At 38.6% G+C, this 25,831-nt stretch overlaps 1 protein-coding gene across 1 annotated transcript in view; it reads left to right on the forward strand.

Annotated features, from left to right (window-relative positions):
- Positions 1 to 25,007, forward strand: part of MOXD1 (monooxygenase DBH like 1) — a 51,461-nt gene extending 26,454 nt beyond the window's left edge. The window contains exons 5-12 of the mRNA XM_030447751.1: positions 4,886 to 5,065; positions 7,265 to 7,367; positions 11,375 to 11,541; positions 12,931 to 13,122; positions 15,903 to 15,962; positions 17,884 to 18,026; positions 21,753 to 21,921; positions 24,516 to 25,007. Coding sequence (XP_030303611.1) covers positions 4,886 to 5,065; positions 7,265 to 7,367; positions 11,375 to 11,541; positions 12,931 to 13,122; positions 15,903 to 15,962; positions 17,884 to 18,026; positions 21,753 to 21,921; positions 24,516 to 24,680 — 1,179 coding nt within the window. The 3' untranslated portion in view covers positions 24,681 to 25,007. The remainder of the gene's footprint in view (positions 1 to 4,885; positions 5,066 to 7,264; positions 7,368 to 11,374; positions 11,542 to 12,930; positions 13,123 to 15,902; positions 15,963 to 17,883; positions 18,027 to 21,752; positions 21,922 to 24,515) is intronic.
- The last annotated feature ends 824 nt before the right edge of the window (positions 25,008 to 25,831 follow it).

Raw genomic sequence — 25,831 nt, forward strand, 5'->3', positions numbered from 1 at the left:
GATCTTCCCAACAATAGAAAGCAGAGACCTGGTCTTCTGCTACCAATATTCTCTCAAGTAAATTCAGCCATTTCTGTTTCACAACCATCACTTTTTGGTCTGAGTTCATCACGGGCATGGCAATCTTTCCTAAATAAAATAACAAGCCTTGGGCTTGAAACTTGCAGATGCAACTGGGCTAAGACAAAATCTTGTGTAAAATTTTTACTCCTAATTTTGAGATTATAGATTTTTATTTTTTTTATCCTTTGACACCACTGGCTACAAATACAAGGTGTTGTGTAAAGCTGTGACCTTATTAAAAGTCAGTTATATAGCAATATTCCATCTTATAGTGTCCTTAAAAGGCAGATTAAGTTGAAGCTGGTTTTTGAGCCAGAAAAAAGTAAACATATCTTTCATTGACATTTCAGTATAGATTTAAAAACTGCTGGTTTTTTTAATATATAAAAATAAATTCACTATTTTATTTTCTGAAGTTCAGCGAGGTGATTTTGTTTTAACAGGGACACTATGGTGAGGGTATTGCTACAACTTACTAACTTGCACTGTTCACACAAGCAAGCATGAAGAACAAACCATGGTGGGTAACTTCACAGAAAGCAAAGCAAATGCAAAGGGAGAAAAACGGGAATAAGTAAGAAAGACTTCCAGGTCTCTGGAGATATTTTTCTCTTGTAGAGAATCTTACCTCTTGGGTGACTTGAGCTGTTTCCATTTTCATCCTGTTTAATGTATCATATATTAGTAACTTGACCCTGCTTATCAGCAGCTTGTGATGCAAGGCTCGACTAAGTTACAAATTTGGCTTGTTTTTTTTAAGAAACCAAGACACATGGTATGTCCACTTTGTGCAGTAGGTAAAGAGAGAATGGAGAAAAGAGGAAGAAAAATTTGAGCTGAGTAAAGCAGCATTATCAGACGTCAGCATTTACTTTTGTTCATGTGATGTCAGCCTGGTGACTAGAACAGGGCTTCTGTTAAATTAACAGGTGGAAAATACATTAGCTAACTTGATAATGAATTAAAAATTTGTAATATGCTTTGAAAGTAAGTAATTTGAGAAGTGCTATGAGATACAGTATGGTGAAAAGAGCTCTGTAAAATTTCTCAGACTATCTGATGTGTATGGGTCATGAAAATCAAGCACCATAACCATAACACATACTTCTGCTTTCAGAAGGCAGTGTCTTCATTTTGCATTTGAATGTAGTGTATTTTGGCTACCTCTATCTCTGGAAAACTTGATTTGATGTGGTGGTGGATTGTAGCACATCAATTATTCTTTATCTCTGATAGTGGGAGTCAAATAGGTTCATATATGTCAGTGTGCTTTGTACATCTGCCTACACTTACACTTTCAAGAAAGGTAGAGAGGGTGCATAAAGTAAATCATCATGAATAATAAACCAGCAGCTTCTTTTTGTGGGTTTCATGAAAAGCAGGGGAGACCGTGTCTTGTTGCATGCATTTATATTTTTTTTTCTATCCCAAACGCTTTCAGCATTTTGATGTTGGGTGGATATAGTGCTTTTGTTATCTGAGCCTCTGGCTGTTAGGAAATGTCAAGCAGAAAATGCACTTTGCCTGCAGGGGAAGAAGTCACTGAGGTGCCCCAGTGGTGCAGACTCTCTGCAGGCTTATTCACAACATGGCAAAGAGATGAACCCTGACAGCTGGGTCTTCCTTGGATGTCAGCAACAGGGAAAATGCCACAGATGAGCCTCAAAGAACAAGGCCAAGTGGGGAAAATAGGGAGTTATGTGCATATTCCCTTTAAGTCTCCTTCCAGCCTCTGTCTTGATTGCTTTGGCTAACAAAAGGTGGGTAGGAATTAGCAAGGAAAGGGAAAGGAAAGTCACGGGTTTCTTATCTAGATATTGGCCACTCTGATCTAGATATTTAATTTTAGATACCTGCTCTAGCAGCTAATTTTGCACTTGGGACTACTTCTGTGCACATTTAAATACCTTAGTGATTTGCTGAATTTGGACCCCTGTTTGAGGAACTCAGTCATTGTTCATCATTGTTTGTAAGGCTGGCCAGAAAACAAGAATTTTGTTTATTTGTGGGGAAAGAATTATAAAAAATAAAAATTTAAAAATAAAGAGGTTTTGGAAATTTTTTTCAGCTTGGAGCAAACTAATCTGTACAGATGCTTTCTGTGGAAGGCAAGGGAGGAAGAGGGAGGCAGCCTAAACTACCAAATTACTCTGTAGGCTGAAATATCATGGCTAAGTAACTAGGGCAGCACTCACCTAGGATGCTGAATGGCATGTTTAAATCCCTGTTCCAGATAATTCTTACAACAGAGAATCAACTTACATTGATTTATTTTCTTTTCTGAAGTTGTTCTAGGAAATAAACACAATTAGCTTGTCATGGGATAAGAGAATGGGAAGACAACATGTCTAGGTGGTCCACTTCTCTTCCTACTCTTGTTTCAGACAGAAATGATGCTGTGATCTTTAGGGAGCTGGCCATTAAAATATTTCCATGCATTTCTAGGAAATGAAAAATTTGTGATTAATGAGATTTTCCTAAGTTTGGTTTTTTTTGGTTTTGTTGTTTTGTTTTTTTTAACAGATTTTTGATCACTCCTAATACTTTCTCTTTTTTTTTTTCTTTTTTTTTTCTCCCCTATTTGTTTTAAAAGGATGAGAGAGAAAGGTAGTACATCTTCAACCATGTCCTAGTAAAAATGTGTAAAAAGTATAAGTTCGGTGCTGCATTTCATTATTTATTTGTCCATCCAAAAAATAAAAGTTGCCCTACAAGATGCATCAAAATGATGCTCAAGGATTTCTTTTATTTTCTTTTCTTTACTAAAGAAAATTGAACAAACCTTCTTTTTGAAGTGCTGTTATTGTTTAGGTAACCAACACTAAAAACTGATGACAGGATGTGAGTTTCTAATTTTGGTGGTGTCCCATTGTTTTAAGGGGAAGTTGGTTTTGAAGTAGCGATTGTGAGCACAGCAGGTGCTGGGATCTTGTAGCAGCAGGCAGAACTGTCACATGGTGGGACAAAAATACTCTCTTGTTAGTTACAAAGCTAGTATTCCCATAATCGTTTCACTGACTAACCTATACATTATGGGAAGTTTCTGAATTCTGGTGAAACTGATACTGATATTTAATGTATATTCTGGCATGTGAGTATGTTTTGGTTCTGCAGTGTTTGATAAATATGCAGCAATATGAGGAAAAGAGAGAAGAAGCAAGATCAAGCTGAAATGGATTTCTGAACCTTTGACAGTCAATCTGACAAATTTGGGGATAAATACTGATTTGATGGGAAAAGTGATTAGGTCCTTCAAAAATCCCTTTAGTGCAGTTCTTCATTGTGATTGTCAGGGTAGTCACAAATAGTGATTGCTGAGAAGAGTGTGGAAGATCTCTTGTAGTTCTCTTGTGTAGTTTTTCAGTCTTGCTTTCAAAAGAAAACTTTGGTGCATCCGTGTAAGTTGGCATCCTTCCACTGACTTCTAAGGAGAGTGAAGTGGGTGGTATGGGGTTGTGTGCTTCTTGGACAGCCGTGCAGGTACTCAGCAGCTCCCCAAGAGCCCAACTTCGATGCTATTTTGCAGATTTAAAACAACGAGGGTGGTCTTAATACACCCAGGCTCTGGTTGCTTCTTCCTGTCTTTGCTATTTTGTAATTGATTTAGTGGCTTGAACAAAGTGCAGAGAGATAAGTCTCTGGTAACAATATTGTGCTGACTATATTTTGATAAGGTAATAAACTTTTTCTGGTCCTTTTTTAGTTGGGGTTCATGTGCTTGCAAAACACATGATGTAAAAACTGTCTGTATATACATTTTCTGCCTTTTAAAAATTCCTTCTCTTTCCTAATATTAAAAGGTAATTCTGCATGGCACCCTACAGCTTAAGAGTTGCATTGCCAAAACTTTCCTTTTCCTATGAAAACATGAATGTTTATCTCTTTCTATTTGAAGGTAGATATGATAGAATGGGATGCAATATTTGAATGGGAAAACCTCAGTTTAAAATAGTTTCCTATATTCTGATATGTCATGGAATATGATCTTTCTGAAAAACAAAATTATTTTTTTCAGAAATATTCATGTTTGCCCCAGGGCTGCAATCTCTGACTGAGATAAATCAACATCATTCAAAAAGCAAGTGAACACTGTTATACAGGAATGAAATAATAATAATTTCAGCCTACCCTGAAGTTTGGTTGTCAAATTATATTGAGGACACCCAGGCACCCCTGGGAGCCCTGCAGCTCTTCACTGTCACAGACCAAAGCACCCACCCTCTGAGGAATGACTTTATGTTAATAAACTCTTTACAACTGAGCAGATTGTAAAATCATTCTAATTTCTTGTAGATGTCAAAAAAATTTTAGAGTCCATCTTGAGCTGCTGAGGAATTTGGGGTATGCCTCTGGGCTCACTCTAGATGGATAAAATCTATGTGGAGTTTAAAATAGTACAAAAGAGGCAGAAAGAGGGATGAAAAGTTCTGAGTAGTTCAGATACCAAGCTGGTTTAGCTGGACAGATGTTCAGCTGGTTCATATCCCCTTCATGATGGAATGTGGCCAAACAGGATCAGGCAGGGAGAAAGATAAGTGACAGTGCAAGACTGGGGTGGGTGAAATGAGAACAAGACAGATAACAACAGAGGTTTCATCAAGCCACAAAATTTTCCTGCTGTCCCACACTGATGCACTTGGGAAATGACATCTTCAATGCTTGGGGCTGCAGAGTGCTGAAGTGATTTCAACCTAGCAGCAATTTAATATAATTGTCTCTTTTAAAATAAAAGCACCGTATAATTTTTAGTTCGTTCTGCACTGAAATAGTCACACCTGAGATGTGCTTTCTTTCTTTTTCTTTTTCATTTTTACATTGACAGGTTGAGCCATTGATCCAGAAAGGCCATGAGAATCTGGTGCACCATATCCTGCTCTACCAGTGCAGCAGCACTTTGAATGACAGTGTGCTGGACTACGGGCATGAGTGCTACCATCCCAACATGCCAGACTCCTTTCTCACATGTGAGACGGTCATTTTTGCTTGGGCCATTGGAGGAGAGGTAGGGTGAATGACTGTCTAGAATGTTTCATCGATCGGCCTTTAGGAGGCATAATGAAGCTTCTCCCTAGGATGTAAGTGGTTACTTCAGCTGGCTGGTTTGAAGGGTCCAGAATTACAGTCTGAAAATACCTCAACTCCTTAAGTTCTTGCTGACCTCCTAAGTATGAAACGCAATGAACATCCTGAATGACAAGTGAAAAATAATGAAAATTGTATAGAGCTGATGCATTAGGGAAAGAAGATGACTGGGAAGCATGAAAGTGTGTTGCCTTATCAGCTTGTTCCATCTGATATGGAAATACACTACCTCCAGCAACAACCAGTATCTGTTACCTTTGGAGAACACCAGAAAGATAAGAAAGTCTCTGTAGGTGACTGCATAAAAGCCATGGAGGTAAGATGTTCCAAATGAAGTTAGACATATATTTAAATAATTCTGCATTTCAATAGGACATGGTTACATTGTTGCCCCACTCAGGCATATCATTCTGAAATCTCCTACCCATCCCAAAGAGACATCATTTCACTGTAGGTGTGACCCTTTGTCAAAGCAGAGGCAGAAAAAGGACTAATTTGCTCATAGCAATGGGGCATATTCATATCTGTAATAATCACAGTCTCTGATGCCACGTTCTCCTAAGGCTGTGTTTTCAGCTTATTGTATATGTTACTTTAGGCTGCAGTTAATGCTTCCAGAATCCCCAGCATTCCAATAATCCCACCCCTTCTTTATCCCTTTGATTCACTGTGTGTCCACAGACACAATGATGTGGGCACAGAGAGGGTCTAGGGTGATAGTTACTGGAGCCTTTCTTTGCCAGCCTGCAATCCAAAACCATCTTGAAGTGCTGCAGTGTAGGGAAGCCAGAGCTGCTACACAGACCCATCAAAATAAGTTTAATCCACCATAAAAATCATCCCTACTGTATGCTTTGTGCATTTTTGCCATCAGCTATGTTCTGACCTAGTATTTGTACTTTCAACTGTTTTAATCTAAGTTAATTTAAAAACTCATATAAATAAGTTATCATTTGAGAAGCACTATGGAGGCTTTTGCAAGGATTATTCTGCTGATACGTAGAGAGGAAGCTGAGAGAGCTGGGTTACAGTCAGGTTTACTGAAGGACTCATAGTGCTGTCATTTACCCTTACATGAAATGGAGGTGGCAATATTTATTACTAAATACTAAGATGAATTTATTCATGTCCATCAAGCATAAGAAAGTTGGGAACTCAAACTGCATATCAAAGTATTAGCTATATAGTGGTGTGGATTCATTCCTATAAAGGTGAATCTGAGTAGTGAGTTCACTTTGAAGATTTTGGTTTTAATCTTTTGAAGACTTTTTCAGCTTTTGAAGTAATTCTCCCAGTTATCCCCATTTACTGAGCTGTGTTTACCATCACAAGTGGTCTGAGGACTTGCACAGCTCCCTTTGGAATAAAGTTGAACTGAAAATGGTGGGATGAACACAGCAGCTCCCAGCAACAAATGGGTTTCAGTGCATGTGATCTGACCAGAGCTTGTCTAAAAGATCTGAATGCTGAGCCCAGCACAACACGTTGCACTGCAGAGAAAAACTTCTTTTTCACTACATGGCTTGCTAATGGAAATGTAGCTATGAAGACCATCCTTATCGTTCAGATCATTTTACAGTCATCAATCAAATGCTATGGTTTGTAGAGGAAAAACAGCCTAATTAAGTGCCTCAGTATTCCCTGGAAATTACTGCTTTTAGAAACTGGGAACATTTAAAATGCAGATTCACTTATTCATAATGGTTTTATTGTCAGACTAACTGGTTGATGATGCAATGTTTATGCATTTGAAATGGATTTTTCCTTTTCCACTCAAGTAATAAACAAAGGATTAATAGTCATAAGATCGCAGAATTATGCAGGTTGGAAGGGACCTCAGGAAGTCTCAAGTCCAGCCAAAGCAGAGGCCAGACCAGGGTGTTTTCCTCTAGATGCATAGTATCAGCTATAGCTATATTGACATAGCTATATGGTGCATTGGGCATATAATAAATATATTACTCCACAAAGCCATGTTCAGAAAGTTTTAAAAGAAGTTACCTTTGTGAATGTTGCCAGTAATACGATTTTACCATTACAAAAAAAAAATTGAAAAAATAAATCAAATCTTAACCATGCCAAAAATGCCTTAACTCTGTATGCATGTGTTGATTTCCAGGGCTTCACCTACCCTCCTCATGTTGGCTTATCCATTGGCACAGCAGCTGATCCACAGTTTGTTCTTATGGAGGTGCATTATGACAATCCATCCTACACAGAAGGTTTGTACTTTCATGGTCTTTAAAACATTCAAGACTCAAAAATGTATTAGACATAAGTGCTTCTCAGTGCAATGCACAGCAAACAGAGCAAATAGGAACCTGAGGCTTGCTTTTCCCCTGCTCAGTAGTTCCTGTTTTTTCTCACAGCACTCAAAAGCTTAATCAGAAGTCAGTGGGAGATTCGGATTTTAAAATTATCATGTACTAGGTGAATACATCTATCTTTATCACTACATTCTTCATCTTTTTTTCTCTCTGCTTTCCTCTTGCTGGGAAACCCCAGGACCCCAGTCCTGCACCCTGCATCATCCCTTAGGTTCCTAAAAAACACTCTCTGGCTAAGTCATCGTATTAGTACTACAAAATTAACCTGTGTCCCCTCAAACCATAACAAAGTGCCATGTACAGAAACAGGGAATTAATAATGTTTTCTTTTAAGCAATGGGGAAAATATTATCTTGTTGGGACAGTCCCAGGTGAACAAACAGACCTGCCAAAGACCCAGGAAAATTCAGATAGCATAGGCAGGGAGTCTATCCAGGTCATGTTTCTCTCTGCCTTTACAAATTTCATGGTATAAGGTCATGCCAGGAGTGTGAGGGAGTAGACCTAGGTGCTCTGTCTGCTTCAGGCAGGAGTGTGAAGGAGTAGACCTAGGTGCTCTATCTGCTTCAGGCAGGCAGTCCATGAGTTCTTCTGACATAGTACCAAACCTACCACCAAGTCCCCTTTGCTTTCACTTTTTGGGGTCTGCCTTTTCCTTGCTTGGGTCTTGTGGTTAAAGGCTGCATGGTCATCTTCCTGTTGTGATTTGGGGTAATGTTTTCCTATGTGACTTGGATTGTAGTTGATGTTCCAGTTAGAATAAAAAATTATTTAATTGTTTCCAACTTGTCTAGTTTTGGAAGTTTCTGTTCATGAAATCCTTACCATTCATTCTAATAGGAAAAGTGTCCTCCTTTGAGACTGTTTATCAAAACTCACATCTATCATAAACATTTCTGGTATTTAGGTGTTAGTAACAAGCTTGAAAGGAAAATACAACAAAGGAAAAATTCAAGTTGATGAGACTGTACAAATATCTTTAGAAAGGGAATGAGTATGTGTTCCCAAACACATGAAAATTGGGATGTTGTATAAAGTGCCTGAAATGTCATGATTTGCATATTGCAGGATGTCTCATGGTTAATTACCACTTTTTATTTGCTATGCATACTTCATATCCTGAGTTCCTTAATAACTATCTACTCTCTTTTAGGTATTTTAGTGACTGGATAACTCTGCCAGCCTGACATTTGTATATCTTAAAATAGCCTGCTGATTTCCCATTGGTGTAAAATTTGGTTACAGGCACTGCTGTGTTTGTTATTTTTTTTAGTAGACCATTATATGTCACTAGCAAACTTGATATCTCCTCTGAGGTACTTGGTAGGTTTTTTGCATTTTTAATTTTCAAGACTAGTGTTTGAAAAGGGACAACAAAGTTGAAGGTAAGACATAAGCTAACAGATTGTAAGGCTTCTGCAGGAGAAATTAATCTTTGTTTTGTGCTTGTATCTTTCCTAATAAAAATGGCTAGTATAAGAAATAATTATATGAAGTTAGATGACAGAGGCAACATAAATTCTGAACAGATACACAAACAAATGCATATGGCTAAACATTTAGATGAAAGAAATAGATGAATATCATTTTGGAAAATAATACCATTGGAAAACTGCTGATGTAATCCTCACATATGAGGAGGGTCAGAAGGATGATCCTGGAAATTACAGGTCTGTCTATTTGACCTCAGTCCCAGGGAAGTTGATGGAAGAGATAATCCTGAGTGCTGTTATGCAGTAGTTGCACAGCAGTCAGCATGGTTTCATGAAGGGCAGGTCCTGTTTGACTAACCTTATCTCCTTCTATGATTAACTAGCCTGCTTATGGGATGAGGGAAAAGCTGTGGATGTTGTGTACCTTGACTTTATCAAAGCCTTTGACAAGGTTTCCCACAGCGTTCTCCTAGAGAAGCTGCCTGCTCACAGCTTGGAAGTTCATGTGCTCTGCTGGATTAAAAACTGGTTGGAAGGCTGGGTCCAAAGAGTTGTTCTGAGTGGAGTTAAATCCAGTTGGTAGCCAGTCACCAGTGGTGTTCCCCAGGGCTCAGTGCTGGGGCCATTTCTGCTTAGCATCTTTATCAGTGATTTGGATGAGGGCATAGAGTGCACCCTCAGTAAATTTGGAGATGACACTAATTTGAGTGAGAGTGTTGATCTGCCCGGGGGTAGGGAGGCTCTGCAGAGGGATCTGGACAGGCTTGACTGATGGGCTGAAGCCAACTGCATGAGTTTCAGTAAGGCCAAATGTTGGGTCCTGCACTTTGGCCACAACACCCCCCAGCAGTGCCATGGGCTTGGAAAGGAGTGACTGGAGAGCTGCCCAGCAGACCTGATGTTGATTGACAGCTGGATGAACACGAGTTGGCAGTGTGCCCAGGTGGCCAAGAAGGCCAACTTCATCCTGGCCTTCATCAGGAACAGTGTGGCCAGCAGGACCAGGGAGGCCTCACTTGGCCATACTTGGCATTAGTGAGGCTGCACCTTGAGTACTGGGTGCAGCTTTGGGCGTCGCAGGACAAAAAGGACATTGAGGAGCTGGAGAGGATGCAGAGAAGAAGCTGAGGAGGGGTCTGGAGAACAGACCTTATGAGGCTGTTCAGCTTGGAGAAGAGGCAGCTGAGGGGAGACCTCATTACTCTCTACAACTACCTGAAATGAGTTGGTAGTGAGATGGATGTCAGCCTCTTCTCTCTTCTGGCCAGTGATAGCACAAGACAAAATGGGGTAAAGCTCCATCAGGTTAGGTTCAGGTTAGATATTGGGAAAAACTTCACAGAAAGAGTGGTGAGGCATTGGAACAGGCTGCCCAGGGAGGTGGTGGGGTCACCATCCCTGGAGGTGTACAAAAGACAGGTAAATGGAGCATTACAGTGGATGGTTTAGAGAGAATGGGTTGTTGGGTGGACAGTTCATCTCAATGATCCTAGAGGTCTTTTCCAAACTTGATGATTCTATGATTTTGATTCTTAAAACCCACAATCAGGCTTTGGTTTTTTAAACTACTTTTTGAAATCAAGAGAAATCCTTGAGTGAGTGCAGCATAAAAAACCTATGTAGTTCACTTGTCTACTTGACTCAAGGTGCTGGTATTATCTTCAGGTTTGGGATTTAGGATTTATATTTCATTGATTGTCTCTTAACAATAGGGGAGACTACAAAAGGGATGTATTTGGTCATTTGAGGTATGTTGTAATGTTACAAGCAATCCAAACCAAAATAAAAATATAACTAAATCTAGGGCTCAAGGTGAAGGAATAGGTAAATTCACAAGTAGAAAACACAGGGCTTGAAAATGTTAAAAAAATCCCATAACAACTTTAAACTCTGCTTTAAATATTTCATTTGAAAATCATACCGAGCACCTTTTGAGTTCTTGTCATTTCCTTCTGTTGTTTGCTCTGCCTGTGATTTACCTTCTTTTCTCTGAGGTCCATGTTGGTAACTTAGTGAGAGGAATATAGAGGCAGCACATATTATTCATTCACATCTGAGAACCACAGATATGAACAGACCAAGTTTAACAACCCTCCTGTGGGCTGCCCCTATTTATTACTTCCTGCATATGTTTTGACTCATTTCCAGGTTATTGAGGTTGATTCCCCTGTTTTCATGTAAAAATCATAGGACAAGCCTTGAAAAATGTGAAGCAATTGGACTTTGAAAGTTTTTGGTGGTTTTTTTGGTGTGTTGGGTTGGGTTTTTTTTGGGGGGGGGATGTGGTTTTTTTTCTGATTGTTTTGGGGTTTTTTTGTTTTTTGGTTTTGCCTGTTTTGTTTTTTTATTTGTTTTGTGTTTGGGTTTTTGTTTGTTTGTTTGTTTTTTTGTTTTTTGGCTTGGTTCAGTTTGGTTTTGTTTTTGTAAAATTGATTTACAGCCACAGCTGACAGTGTTCTTTTGTTGCAGGCTTGATAGATAACTCAGGTCTGAGGCTGTTTTATACTCCAGTTATAAGGAAATATGATGCAGGAGTTATTGAAGCTGGTCTTTGGGTCAGCCTTTTCCACAATATCCCACCGGGCATGCCTGAATTTGTGTCAGAGGGTCACTGCACACTGGAATGTCTGGAAGAGGTATGTCTCCTGCCTGAATCCATTGGTTTTCGTTCTTAGGAATAGTTTTGGACATTTTTTTGATAGTTACTGCTTAAAGAAGTGAGCAAAGGCTTCTGCTATGTGCTTCCCTCCAGAATTTTCAGTCTTTTTGATCTGGATATTTGGGGTTCTCAATATCCAGACTGTTTTACTGATAGGAATAATGCTGATGACACAATTCTTGCAATGATTAATTGCATATTCAATATATAAGCATACATTGCTTTCCATGGCAAAACTACTAGTAGCCTGGAAGAGCTAGCCCAGAAAAAATACTGGGAGAGACTGATTAAGATCTGTGCATGTGCAAAAGGCTCCTATTGGTGAAGTGAAAGCTGTAAAGGTATTCTTAGACCAACTACAAAAACTAAAGACCTGAGCAGTTTTTGTTATATGGCCCAAAGTACAAAATTAGGGAATCCTAAACCACTTGGTTTTATTAAGATAATTTAAATATCTCTACAGATAAAGGAAGCATTGTGTAAAATCTCTGATTCATGTATCATGGGAAATTCTCATATAGTTTGTAGAGAAATGTTGAGTAAGCACTTGTTATGATGTGGTTTGGTGTGAAGGGCAAATTAGATAGGAATTTAGATTTGTTCTTGTTGGTGTTAAATGTTGCACATTGTCATAGCATGTTTCATCCTTAAAACACTTGAGTAATCTATTATTGTGAGGTTTCTGACCTTAAGGCTGTACTTGAAAGGTATTGTGATAACAGATTATTTCTAGGTTGGGCTCTGAGCAAGAATCTATGTCTAGCATACCAAAAGTTTGGATCCATATACCTCAGCTAGAGTGTGAGTGATATCAGATTTCTGGCAATTTGGAAAAGTTAATTTTAAAATGCTTTTGACCTGGAAAAATTTTCAGATGGAAACCTACAGTATTCCACTACCAGTTGACTTGAATATGGGAAGTAGAGCATATTAGAAGTGCAACCTCTTAAAGTGCTTCTCTTGGCATGATATTGATGATAATGTCATTTATAGCTGCAAAGAATTTATTTTTCACCATGAACATTCATGTTCATCCGTATCAGCAATTAACACTAGAGCAATGTTCAGGTACTAATATACCCTTGAAAGTATTGAATGTATTGAGAATTATTTGTAGCCCAGTTGATTTTTATAAAAACTGTGAATTAGGATTTAACAACAACAACAAAAAAATTAAAATATACAGGAAAAAAGTATTCTTTTTTGTCTATAAAAACTGAATTTCACAAACAGATTTAGTTTTGCTCCAGACTGCATTTTTTTGTAAACTGTGAGAATGCAAAATGCATTTACTGATATTTATTGTACATTGCATTGCATTACATTGCATCTGGGCACACTGATGATGTTGGTATCCCCTGCCCAGGCTCTCGGTGCTGAGAGACCAGCTGGGATTAATGTATTTGCAGTACTTCTTCATGCTCATCTTGCTGGAAGAGCTATCAGGATGCGCCACTTCCACAACGGTGAGGAGCAGAAGCTACTTGCTTATGATGATGAGTTTGACTTCAACTTCCAGGAGTTTCAGTATCTTAAAGAAGAAAGAACCATCTTGCCAGTAAGTCACTCTTAATTCCTTTCCTGAAGCTGTTTAAGAAATCATCTACATAACATTTATTGACGTTTAGGATTAATTTTACTAGAGAATCACAGAATTATTCAATGTTTTGTTATTTTTCCCACTTGTTGCAGGTTGACTAATGCATTAAAGTTGCATTGTCTCAAGAGTGTCCGCTCAAATCCCAACAAAACTGTCTTGCCCACCAATTCAAACTGTTCTTTGAGTGTATTTGGTGTCCAGGATTACTTGATTGGAACTTTACTATCTCAAGTATTGAACAAACCAGATTGTAAAATCATACATGTGCCTGGTTGTGCCATCTTTGTTCCTCCAGCCATCTGAGGAATGGAAACACCACCATGAGGCTTTACAGAGCTGTTGAAACCAAGAAACACATTCCAAATATTTGCTCACAGCAAGTGTCCAGCCTTGCAAATATGTCTACTACAAATTGGACAAATCTTTTGTTTGGTTCACATTTTTATTTTTTATTGGGAGTAAAACTCCATGCTCATATTCCATGTGAGGTTTCACTGCAAACAAAACTTCCTTTGGAAGAGAAAATCATACATTTCTATCTGCTGTTCTTCTAAGAATAATGTAATACAATTTCAAAAAAATCCCTGCTATGATTACATTACAAAGCATCAGCTATCCATAGGTATTGCATTAAAGGGTCTGTACTTTTTGGATGAGCAACTAATTTTTAAATTATTTAGTAATTTTTTGTTAGTTCTAGCTGGCATCTGGTTTTGAAGCTTTGGCATGGGGACAGAAAGTTTAGTGCTGCAAAGTTTGGGTGGTCCAGATCTGGCCAGCAGAGCATCTGGAAATGTGCTTGTCCTGAGGCATGTGAACAAGCCTCTTTCTTGATTGAACTGAAATAATATCAAACAACTGGAATTTGTTTACAACAGGAGCCAGTAAGGGAAGGGAACTCAAAAACCATTGCAATGACTGAACTTCGAGTACAGTCAGAAGCCCTGCAGCTTAAACTTTGGGCTTCTCTTCACGTCTCTCTCTCTGTTATGTATCTTCTTCCATGTGGGGATACTTTGATATTTGTCCTGTAAAGGCAAGAAGCTAAAATGCTAACAATTCCAGTTTAATTCCTACTGCAAAACCTGGATGTTCAGGTGCAGCATTTACTCTTTGAAGTACAACTGCTTGTACTCTACAGGGACTTCAAAGACAAACTGGTGTTATCTCCCCTAGGAAAGAAGTGTTGAAGGGTTTAGGAAGAGGGTTGGCAGAAGATGACAGGTTTGCAGAGAAAGCCTGCAATATTTTAAGGAAAATCCATGCAGATTATAGAGAAAGGCCTCTTAAAATTCAAGAACAAAAGGGAGTAGACAGCAGAAAGTCTAAAAGGTATTTGATAGTATCAGCAACTTTAAAAAGACAGCTTGAGTTGGAGCTGGAATTCTTTCTCTGAAGGGAGCCTTTTTTGTGCTTTTTATTGTTTCCATCTTATGCAAAACTACCAATACATCTTTACATACATTGTTCTAGTGTAATTTGGACCACATTCTCATCAATTAACTAATAATATTAAAGATTTTCATCAATGTTCCTGTTATTCTGTCCTTCTGCAAGCTCTTCTAAGGCTGTATCCTTCTTTCAGCTTGTGGAGTCCAGGTTATCTGTTTTCTCTGCATACTAGGAGCAAAAGACCTAGTCTCACAGAAGGAAGATTTTTATTCAATGTTACCCACTCCTTAAGCCACGAAAGCCAAAGGCCTTGTGAGTGGAAACCAGGAGATTTCTGCTGGAGCAGCAAAGCTCTTACGGCTCACTCTGCTTCAGAAAACTCCATTTGATCAATATGGGGCTGATGCACCTTCTTCCAGCAGCCCAGAGTACAGTTAGTGCCAGCATTGATCTCGCAAGGAGACAGCCCACAGGAAAGGAGTAATTCTCAACTTTGAGGGGTGATGTTTTGTTTTTTTTTTCAGGGAAGATTAATACAATGGCTGATAAGGGAGGATGATGATACAAATTAAAAATGAACCAAAGCAAAGCAACTTCTGGCAACCTGGTGATACAAAGTTGCCCCCAAATATAAGATTTTTGACATCTGGATATGTTCTTCAATATTTTTAAATTTTCACTTGATCGTCATAGTTATTTTGAGATTTGCATTTGATTAGATCTAGCGACTAAAGTTACTACCAATCTAGATCAGTTTGTCAAGAGAGCAAAAAGTTAATTGTATGTACTTGAGAAGGTAAGTATTCGGCTTTTCCCATACGTATCTGTCAATGTAGTTAAGTCTTTGCTTGCCACTCCTCTACTCCGAGGCTTGGCAGATAAATAATTGTTATTGTTATGTGGAAAACCTTCTTTTCCTCATTTGGCAAGTATTTCTGTTGAAGTTGGCAGGATAAATTAGCCTAGGGAAAGCTATCCAGAGTAGCTCTGGGTGACTTTTGGAGCAAGAATCATGTGCATATATACATTATCTGCATATATAGTTTTGCTGAAAATAGGTTTATAACTGAGCACCTTCATTGTTATATAAAAAAACACAACAAAACAGACCAGATTCTTAATAAGACTCTGTTTAATTCCATGGGGGATCTCTGAGGATCTGGGATAATATGAATGCTAAGTGCCAAGGCCTTACATTATGCCAATTACCTAATCCTTTGCTCTTCCAAAGAGTGGTACCCACTACTCTGATCTTTATTTCTTAAGTGTTTGTTATCATCTGTGGCTACCCGAAGCTGTTGTTGATAAACTTCAGAACTGTGAACCTCCTAAATATTGTGTTTCAGGGGGACAACTTAATCACAGAATGTCACTACAGTACTGTGGACCGAATTCGCATGACATGGGTAAGAATAGTTTTTATGGATCAAAATAACTACACAGATCATACTGGGGACTAATATCTTTTTCATAATATGCTATTAGAAATGTGTGGACTTACTTGCTAATGCCTATGTGCATGTAACTTTGTATTATCTTATTTCAGAGACAGGTTTTAAAGTAATCACAACTATTAGGATCATCGTCTGATCTCTTGCATAAGGCATTCAAATTACTGTTCAAAAAAATAAGCACGCTAGTTCAGAAAAGATTTTTAAAAATCAGACCACTATTATCAGGAGTGCTTTCTTCATAACGTGTCTTAACATGAAAATTCTTCATAGTTAATAATTTTTATGTTACACACTTTTCCCCCAAAGTTGTTATTGCCAGTTCTTGCATACTGATTTTTACTTATGCCATGACCAAGACGGGACCAGTTTCCTATGTGCCTAATGTAGAATCCGTGCAGAATGCAAGTCCTTATGCCTGGGAGGAGGAGGCTGGGCACAGTGAGCCTCTGAACCCTAACTTTAGCATGTGGTGGTGGCTTTCCCAGCAGCAGGGACCCTCCCAGGCGTCTGCTGCTCCTGGGATGGCACAGGAGGAGGCCACTCTGTACCCTGGCTCCCTTGCAGCCAAGACATGAGGAGTGGCTGTGCCACAGCTGTGGGTGCACATCCACAGCAGCAGACAGGGCAGGCCCATGGCCAGGGGGTGGGGATGTCCTTTGGGGTTGAGGGGACTGTCTCAGGTTTGGCACATGGCAGTGCACCATCTCTCAGATGCATCTTTTTAGATTAGCAGAGGCCACTTTGTTTTGGAGGTGGAGCAAATTTGGTTGTTGGGACATGAGCTGGACTGTGCCAGCTGGCTGCAAAACTAGGGAGTGGTGCCAGACCCACTGTTTATAGAGCTATGGGCACCCAGCCTTCGCCAAGGGCTGATCCCACTTCCTCAGGAGGGGTTGGATCCAGACCTCTGGCAGCTGAGACCTAAGGGGTTTCTGCTTGACACGGAAGACCTGGTCCTGGCATCCGAGGGGCACAGGGATACCTCTCCCTCAATCATTTCTTGCATGTAGGCACAAGCACTGGACATATTAGGAAAAGCAAAAGAATGAGAATGAAGGGTTTTGAGTTTTTTGTCCTCCTTGCCTGTGTGGTGACCTCACTACCTCTTGGCTCTTGGTTCTTGTGTTTTGAATCCTCTGTTCCTGCGGTTCTGTGAGATTCGTGGAACTGTTCCCACATGGAGTGTAGGAATGTGCAGTTCATAATCTTGTCCATATTCAGCAAGATTAATTTTAAATTAGTTGTTTGTGCTGTGGCTCTCAGTGGAAGACTGTTTAAGACTCTGTTTCTGCTGCTACCTAAAATTTTTTACTCTATTTAATTACTGTATATTTTGTGCTCATTTGTTTTTGAGTCTACATATCTGTGAACTTAACTCCTTTCTTACTCTTGATATGCATATGTGCTTACAAGGAGAGTCTATATAGATATATATTCCATTCTGGCTTCCATTTTACTAAACAAAGCTCTTTTAATTTCTTATTAAACAGACTATTTATCCTCATAGACTTTTTTCTCCATCTGCTCCACTATGAAGCCCTTTTTCTGAAACAGGTTCAATATAAGTAACATAGAGATGAGGTTGAAAATAAATCTGAGCTTTTCAGAAAATGCTCTTCAACATAATAAGAGTCTTATTTTATTGATAGCTGCCCTTACTGACATCTTTTAAGCTCAGGAGCAAGTGTTTGAACTTGCAGTGTATTTTGTAATTAATTATATGACTTCTTGCTACTTGATAACCTAATGTTCAAGGTAAACCTGTTGAATTGGGCTTCCTGATACACATTTCATTAGCATATAAATACTAATCAGTGTTTTTATCCGTGGGATTCGAATGCTATCTTGACTGAAAGAAAAATCCCATTTTCAGGGTGGTCTGAGCACCAGGAATGAAATGTGCCTGTCATATCTGCTCTATTATCCAAGAATCAACCTCACCCGATGTGCAAGTATTCCAGATATAATGGAACAACTCCAGTTCATTGGTGTTAAGGAAATCTATAGACCAGTCAGGTAAGTAAAGTGCTTATGATTATGTGTAGCACCTCTATTTCTCTCTGTGGGATTACAGGGTAATTTCAATATGACCTTTCTTTCTTTCTGGTAGTGCAACCTGTTGCAGGGCCACTTCTTTTTGGTCAATACACTCTGCTGCTACTTATTTCTCCTGCCAACATTTTAAACTTTTAAAATTTATTTTATTTTTTTATTTTTTAATTAAAAAAGCATTTTTTTTCCTTTAATGAAACAGTATCTCTCACGACAGGTTTTTGTTGTTTTTTTTTCACAACCATCTGCAAAAAGACTGTATAACAATTGAATAGCAATCTTTAATATCTATCAGTGTATCAAGACATAGCAGTGTTCTACATATACAGAGATAATTTTGAAAAAGGATTTGAGAGCACGGCTATTGAATTACCCTGTGTGTATTTGTTGTCAGGAATTCTGATGAAGTAAATTGGTGCAACCAGATCCTTGAACCGTTCGTTGGTCACACGCAGAACTTAATGCTGTCTTGGTGACAGTGACAAAAATGCACAAAAGGGGAAGAAGTTGTAAGTTGGAAAGGAAATAGATAGGCTTAGAGGATATTAAATTTTTCATAGAAAAAGGCAAACGATAGATAAGCACCACAATGGAGAGACATAAGACAACAGAAGCTTTGGAAGAATAACATGTCAGAGAAGTTATGCAAGGCAAGAAGAGAGAAAAGTTGGGAACTGGGGGTAGGAATCTAGCCAGGAGGAAGAAGAGAGTTTTTTTAGGTAAACTGTTATTTGCAGGGGTTTGAAATCTGTGCATAGACACAGTCTCCCAAGTCTTGGACTTGTGCTGTTCAGGAAAGCAGGACACTGCACATTTTAGAGATGTAAATCCCTGTTGGAAAGAAAACCCCCTAGGTCAGTCATCAATTTTTCTTAATAAAAATAACCTACAAGAATCTGAATATTGGCTCACTGCTCAGCTCAGGAGAAATAAGATCATTTTGCTGTAAGATCTATCTACGTCAGTGTTCCACAGATATTAACTACCCCTCTGTGAATGGCAAGCAGTGGGGACCTGTTACCATTTAGGCAACTCAGGATCTATAATAACCACCATCAAAGTCCAGTCCAGCTGGCATCTGACCGCTAGGTAAACAACAGGCTGGTGAGTTTTAAACAAGGTGTTACATTTTCTTCAGTAAGTCATCAGAATTCTTGCTGTCCTTCATCATGAGGGTCTCTAGCAAGAACAAGATACTTCCCAGTGGGTTGTTAGAGCTGGCTTTTCCCCCTTTAATGTCAGTGGGATTACCTGCACAACATGCTGCTCACTAAGAGCAAGAGTGATTTCCAGAATCTAAGACAGAATTTAAATTCTGGTGGGAGATGGGAGGAAGCCCTCTATAGACAGGATAAATGCACATGAATATATAGGAATCAATTGTTTATTTCAGCTTTAAATTGTTCCTTACAGTGCTTAAAATTAAAACATCCCGGCAGCAGCAGAAGTGATTGTAAACAGATTGAGAACAGTCTAAAGAGGAAAGTCCCCAAACTAATAAACTGCAGAATAATAATCAACTAATGAAAGGTAGAATGTACTACGAAAGTCCCCAAACTAATGAATTGCAGAAAAATAATCAACTAATGTAAAGCAGAATGTACTATTAGTGGTGTTAGAAGAATTACATTGTTAGTTGGACTAAACTAAGGTAGCTGTAAGGTTTTAAAATAAAATTAATGGGCAAATAATGCATTATCACATTTACATTTTAAAAGTTCTTTTACACAGTTTATTGTAACAAAGACATATAAAACTATAATTCAAAGTAATTTGATGTACAGACTTATTGGTCTTAGTTCTGAAATTTATATCCAAGCCAGAAGAGTTTGAAAAAAAGTCAATGTCTGCTTCATTTTCCACACTATTCTACTTCCAATCTCTTTTAATATAGGGAGAACACAGTTTCTAAATTAGTCTCAGCTAAAAGAGTCTTTTGGAACTTTGAAAATATTCTAACGAATGTATGCTCTCTTAAGTGTTCATTCATGATAACTGTACTTAAGGAAAAAAAGCACATTTGGCCTGGGGAAATAAAGATGTTTTGAATACAGTAAGTATGCAGACTGTCTGCCGCAAATGGAATAGTAATTAGAAGAAGAGATTATTAATGCCTCTAGTATTTATGACCTAATCCACAATTCTTGTTTCATTAAACCCTGTCAGCCTGAGGATATGTGACCTGATATTCATCTCTCTTGTGTCAGTCTAGCATTGGGATTGCTTCACCAGCTCCTCTAAAGTCCCTCTTGACTTACACATGAAGGCAAACTCGAAGCAGGATCAAGGCACTGTGGCTCACTTAAAAACTCTTCTTGTCCTGAGCCTGGTGGTCGAGACAGTGGTATAAATCATGGGGAGATGAGAGGAAAATGTTTGGGCCACACTAGTATAGAACAGCTCCTTGATTAAAATTATGTCCTCTGAGCCTAGATGTTGAGTAGAGCAGAGCTTTGGCACAGGCAGCACTTTACCCAACACAACTGGGAGACAGCCTACTGCAAGATAACATAGATGTGTCTAAAGTGCTTTGAAAAGATAGGTCAATGCTCCAACCAAACTATTAATTAGGTTACTTAGATAAAGTTTTAACTACTTTCACTCTTCTATTAGCTGTATTGGACCTTCTAGATGCGATACAGATATTGATATATATATTTTATTTGGGGAAATGTTGACAGTTGGATTCAGTGATCTTAGAGGTCTTCTCCAACTGCAGTGATTCTGTGTAAAGAAAAAAGTTTAAATTCTATTTTTAAAAACTTGACCTGTCCACCATGTTGTTTCTATGTATCCCAGTAGCGTCAAACAAGGAGAAAGAAAAACAATGGAAAAGGTTTTCTTCAGCAGTTTTATTTTTAATTTTTCCTTTGTTATTGTTTTTTTTGTTGCCTTTACTAAATGAAAGACAGCAACATCTTCCTTTCTTTTCCATGTCTGCGGCCTGTGGGGGATGGGATTAGCCCCAGTATTCATGAGAAGGATTTCACGTGTACACAGAGTCAGATCTCTTAGAGCCATGCAGCAGGGCTCCATCCCACCCCCTGGCCAAAAGTTCCCTTGCAGCCAGCAGCTGGTAGGGACATGCCAAAAGGCAATGTCCACAACACCCCTTGGTCTCATTTGATCTTTTGGCACTGGGGCCAACCAATTTATGTTGGAGCAATTCCTGTACTAGCCCGAGTTTTGATAAATTATCTGAGTTGTGACCAGAGCTTGGCAGAGCCCTCTGGAAGTAGTTTTCTCATGGCAAGCATTTATTTGCAACACTCTCTGCTAGGCCTGGTGGAGGGTGTGGTGCTTTTTTTTCTTTTTTGTTTTGTTTTATTTTGTTTTGGGTTGGTTTTTTTTTTGAGAGTTTACAACAGCAGATCTGTTTTATATTGTCTGTGTTCTCAGTTTGTAGATCAGAGAACAGCAATGTGACTCTTTTTCTTAAGTTAAATTCCTTAGTTTCTAAAAGCATCTGGCAGCAAGTCCCCAATTGCTGACGAACTTTCTTAAATCTGTTAGAATCAATGTAACTGCATCTATTTCAGTGTCTGATAATTTAGCTGAGAGCGTGGCATGATGTACATGTTAATAGTGTATTTGTTTTTCTGAGTAGATTCACCAAAAGCTTTCCCTCATCAGTTCCAACATTATGGTACTTATCTGTTTAAAAAAATCTATTTATTCTTTTTCTTTTAGGACTTGGCCGTTCATTATCAAGAGTCCTAAACAATATAAAAACCTGTCTTTTATGGATGCAATGAACAAATTCAAATGGTCCAAATCAGAGGGTCTCTCCTATAATGAACTTGTGCTTAAATTACCAGTGAATGTGAGATGTTCCAAAACAGATAATGCAGAATGGTCGGTAAGTCTAATAGGTCTAACTGCTAAAAAGGAGGCAACAAGGCCATGAAACAAATGTGATTTACTGTGCTTCATTCATCTGCAGACCGTTTACATGGTGATACTGCATTTACATACAATAACCAATGATGAGAATGTTTTATCAATGTTTCCACCTAACTGGAGTTCTAGAAGTATTTAAAGAGAATAGAAAAGTTGGAGATTTGATCAGTACTTGGGATCAGTAATAGATGGATGGAGTCTTTCATTGTCTGGGAATGGTCTGAGAACAACTATAGGTATCAGGCTTAGGTGACCAGGTTAGAAATCTGTTTTCCTTTGGCTACCTACATTGTCAAGGACTTATGTTAGGATCTTGAGATGGATGATTCATCTATCGGGTTTCTTCTCTGAGGCCCTCTATGGTGGGGAAGCTTATTGACTGCACGTGCAAACCTCAAGAACATAACTTCTTAACTCAGCTGTCTAGACTTCCTAAAGCCATATAAGTACTCTTCAAATACCTCTTGCTTTTTTGTTGGTCTTTTTTTGCACCTTTGGAAGATCTCATCTTCTATAGCTTTCTTTGCCAATTCCCTTAATGAAAAATACCTGTATGATAAAAAATATTTCCCCAGTAAATTTTATTTATTCTAAATATCTTCTGGTATTTTAACAGGACTTCTTCTTTAGTCGTGATGTATGTTTATAATGTACTACTAATGCATGTAGTATTATTGCTGAAGGGAACGTTGAAAAACAAGTATTTCTCCTTGAACTCCTTTACAGAGCCCAAATTCAAGATTCCATTTCTGATTTTCCATTACTGAGCTTTTCTGCTCAGTAAGGGAAATAGTCTCATTGGACTGTCTTATTCCCTACTGTGATTTTAGGCTAGCTCAACACAGCTGCTAGCGCATGCTACTGAATAAATACTTCTTAGGAAAGGACCTTTGCCTTGTTCTCCTTACCCTGAAAAATAGCCCACCCTAATCCTCATAGTGGATCACACGGTGCTTCCAGGTGATGGAGGAACTGACCTTCCTGCAGCAGCATTCTCAGGTCTTTCCAACAATCAATGAGACTGTTCTGCCCATGGGATGTGTTCTAGAAGTAGCCATAGGGTCCTGGGTTTTTTTTTGTAATATATTCCCAACTGCAATCTTCCTGTCAAAAATAGTTTTTGACAGTAGGCATGACTATCCACTAGTTTGCATTAAACTTCTTGATCTTTGCAACTACTGCCCAGTAGCAGCTGCATAGCTAGTCATTCACTGATTGTTTGTCAGAGGACAAGTTCAGATGAAAAGCAGACAGAAGTTTTATCAGGAGATAGGCTTCTCTTTTTTTTATTTTTTTCTTTTTTTTAATATTATGATTTCTGGAAAATGTTTTTCCCCTTTATCTTATGGGATGAAAGAAAAATATTTACAGCTTAAATAATGTAGCCCCAGAGTGAGCTCACTGGAACTGAGTGCTTAGTTCTGCCTTTTAATCATAATTTCCTACTTCAAATGACTGGGGCATATTCATCAAAGCTAAGATTAGGACTCTTCCTTTCCCTTCCCTTATTTGTGATATTACATTAAGCTAGCCATCCTCATCAAAATCAAGAACAGATTTACCCTGAATGGTGAAACAATCAAGTAGTTGTTACAAGAAGAAAAACACTTGAAGCAGAGGAAGTGAGTTGAAAATACCTTCCTCCTTCTGTAGGGTTGGTCTCTAGATCAGTGTTAGCTGTGTGTTGTGTTTTCTAAGATTAAGTGAATATTTAATGATTTTTTTTCTGCAGGGCAGGATAATTGCAAGATGGAAAAAACCCAAAACAAGCACATGCTGTGCAGATGGGCATTCAGATTTTCAAAAATGTTTGTGCCTAGGGGCTTGCTTTTTGCAGGGCTTCTTTTCTTTAATGTTTAGGGAGTACATTTAGGAAAAGCACAGCCAAGCAGTGTACCCAGATCTCTCCAATTTCATGTCAAAGCCAGGACAGGCAGGTGGTTACGTCCACCTCCATAAAACTTGCACTGAGGTACAAAGGAAGAGTGACAAATGCTCAATATATAGAAATATGACACTGTGGTAGGTGGCCCTGCTTGAACAGGGACATTGGACCAAGTGACGTCCAGAGATCCCTTCCTACCTCAACCACTGTGATCTTGTGAAATCAGTGGGTGCACAATTAACTCTTGTATGTTTAAGTATAAGCACTGTGTGTACAAATGAATGCATTCAAACAACACCCAACATCCCTATAGCACTGTAACATTTGAAACTTCCATTTTCATCTGCCAGAAAGATGAAGACAAAACCTAAAGCAACTGAAAAATCCCACAAAGCAAAATAAGGTAATACAAACCAGCAAGCCAAAGCTTAAACTTACATAACAAGCCAATGTGTACAGCAGTTCCCAAGCTGAGAACAACGCACATGTGAGCATTTGGTGTGTAATGTATTAGTATTTCTATCAACCTTGATGTCACCACAGTAAGTCAGAATTCCAGTACAAAGCTAACAGTAACTTCTCAAGCAATCTACCAGCTAGCTAGAGAGCAAAATACAGATTTCTAATCTTATGTGTTGAAACTGATGTTTTTAATATATTAATTGCAGATCCAAGGTATGACAGCTTTACCCCCTGAAATAGAGAGACCATACAAGAAAGAACCAGTAATATGCAGCTCATCTTCCTGTTTACATCGCAGTTTATTCCTCACCCTGTTTTTTGTTGTACACGTCACAGCCAGTACCATAGGAAACATTGGGTCCTTTGTATAATGACTTTTATTAATTTGTGTTCTATATGCCACGCAACTTCTGATGTGTTTGCACTGTTGCTATTGTAGATTTATTTTTTTACATATTAATAAACTTAAATTTGCCAGTTCAAATTAAATGTGTACTTCCTCTGAAAGCTGTTGGGTTTTTTGTTTTTAATGTAAAGTATGTATAAAACACAGTAGGTACACTGGCACGTTGCATATTGAAATATTTTCCCATACCATTTTTTTGTTACACTTTGTCTTGGCTTTTTCACGTGATGTTTTCAAAACCAACTATGTATATGGGTAAAATTAATAAACTAAAAGCAACTCAGTTAACCATATTAAATTTGGTGTGTGCTGTATTACTTCGTCTTGGTTCCTGACATCTGCAAACAGGTATTTGGGCATGTCTGACTGACATCTGCCATAAAGCTAAAGGAAAGATCCATTCAGGGGGGACATTTCTGGGAGAAACACTTTGCAAACTCTTTCTCCACCTTAAGAAGAGTGAGTACTATGGGTGTGAAAGGGATGACCCCCAAGTCTCCCCCCCCAAAATTGCCATAGGGGTTCTACTTGGCAGAGATTTCTCTCTCCCTTTTCTCTTCTTTCTCTCTTCCCCAATCCCTTGCAATTCAGTACATTTCTATTTGTCTTAAGGTGTTTGTACAGTGGTGAGTACAGGTTTGGTGGGGAATAGGCATGCCTTTGCTGGATTTGCTCTGGATAGCAGTCTCAATAAAGATCTGTCTGACAGCCAGGCTCTGGCACATACAGGGAACAGGAGTACGAGCCTGCCAGGAGCTGTTGTTAGCACACGCTGAACATCCCCATAGGCCAAACTGTTGATTAAGAGGTTATTTTTGTGTCTCTCGTGTACAATTTTTAATTTATTTGCTTATTTATTTGGAAATCTGCAAGTTTTTTACTCAGATGATTTTGGGCAGGGAAGATTCCCAAAATACACTTCATTTACTGCTCCTCCATGAAATTATGCAACACGATAGAAAAGGACTTTGAATATCCAGAACATCCTTATTTGACCATCCTTTGAACATCCTTATTTTTGTAGTTGTACTTCAGTTATATTCAACTATAATTTTTCCACAGTGCTGCATAAACTTTTACCAGAGCCTAACTATAAAAATAAGTTGGGTTTGTATG

Source organism: Calypte anna, chromosome 3 (genome assembly GCF_003957555.1).
Source record: "Calypte anna isolate BGI_N300 chromosome 3, bCalAnn1_v1.p, whole genome shotgun sequence".
NCBI lineage: Eukaryota > Metazoa > Chordata > Aves > Apodiformes > Trochilidae > Calypte > Calypte anna.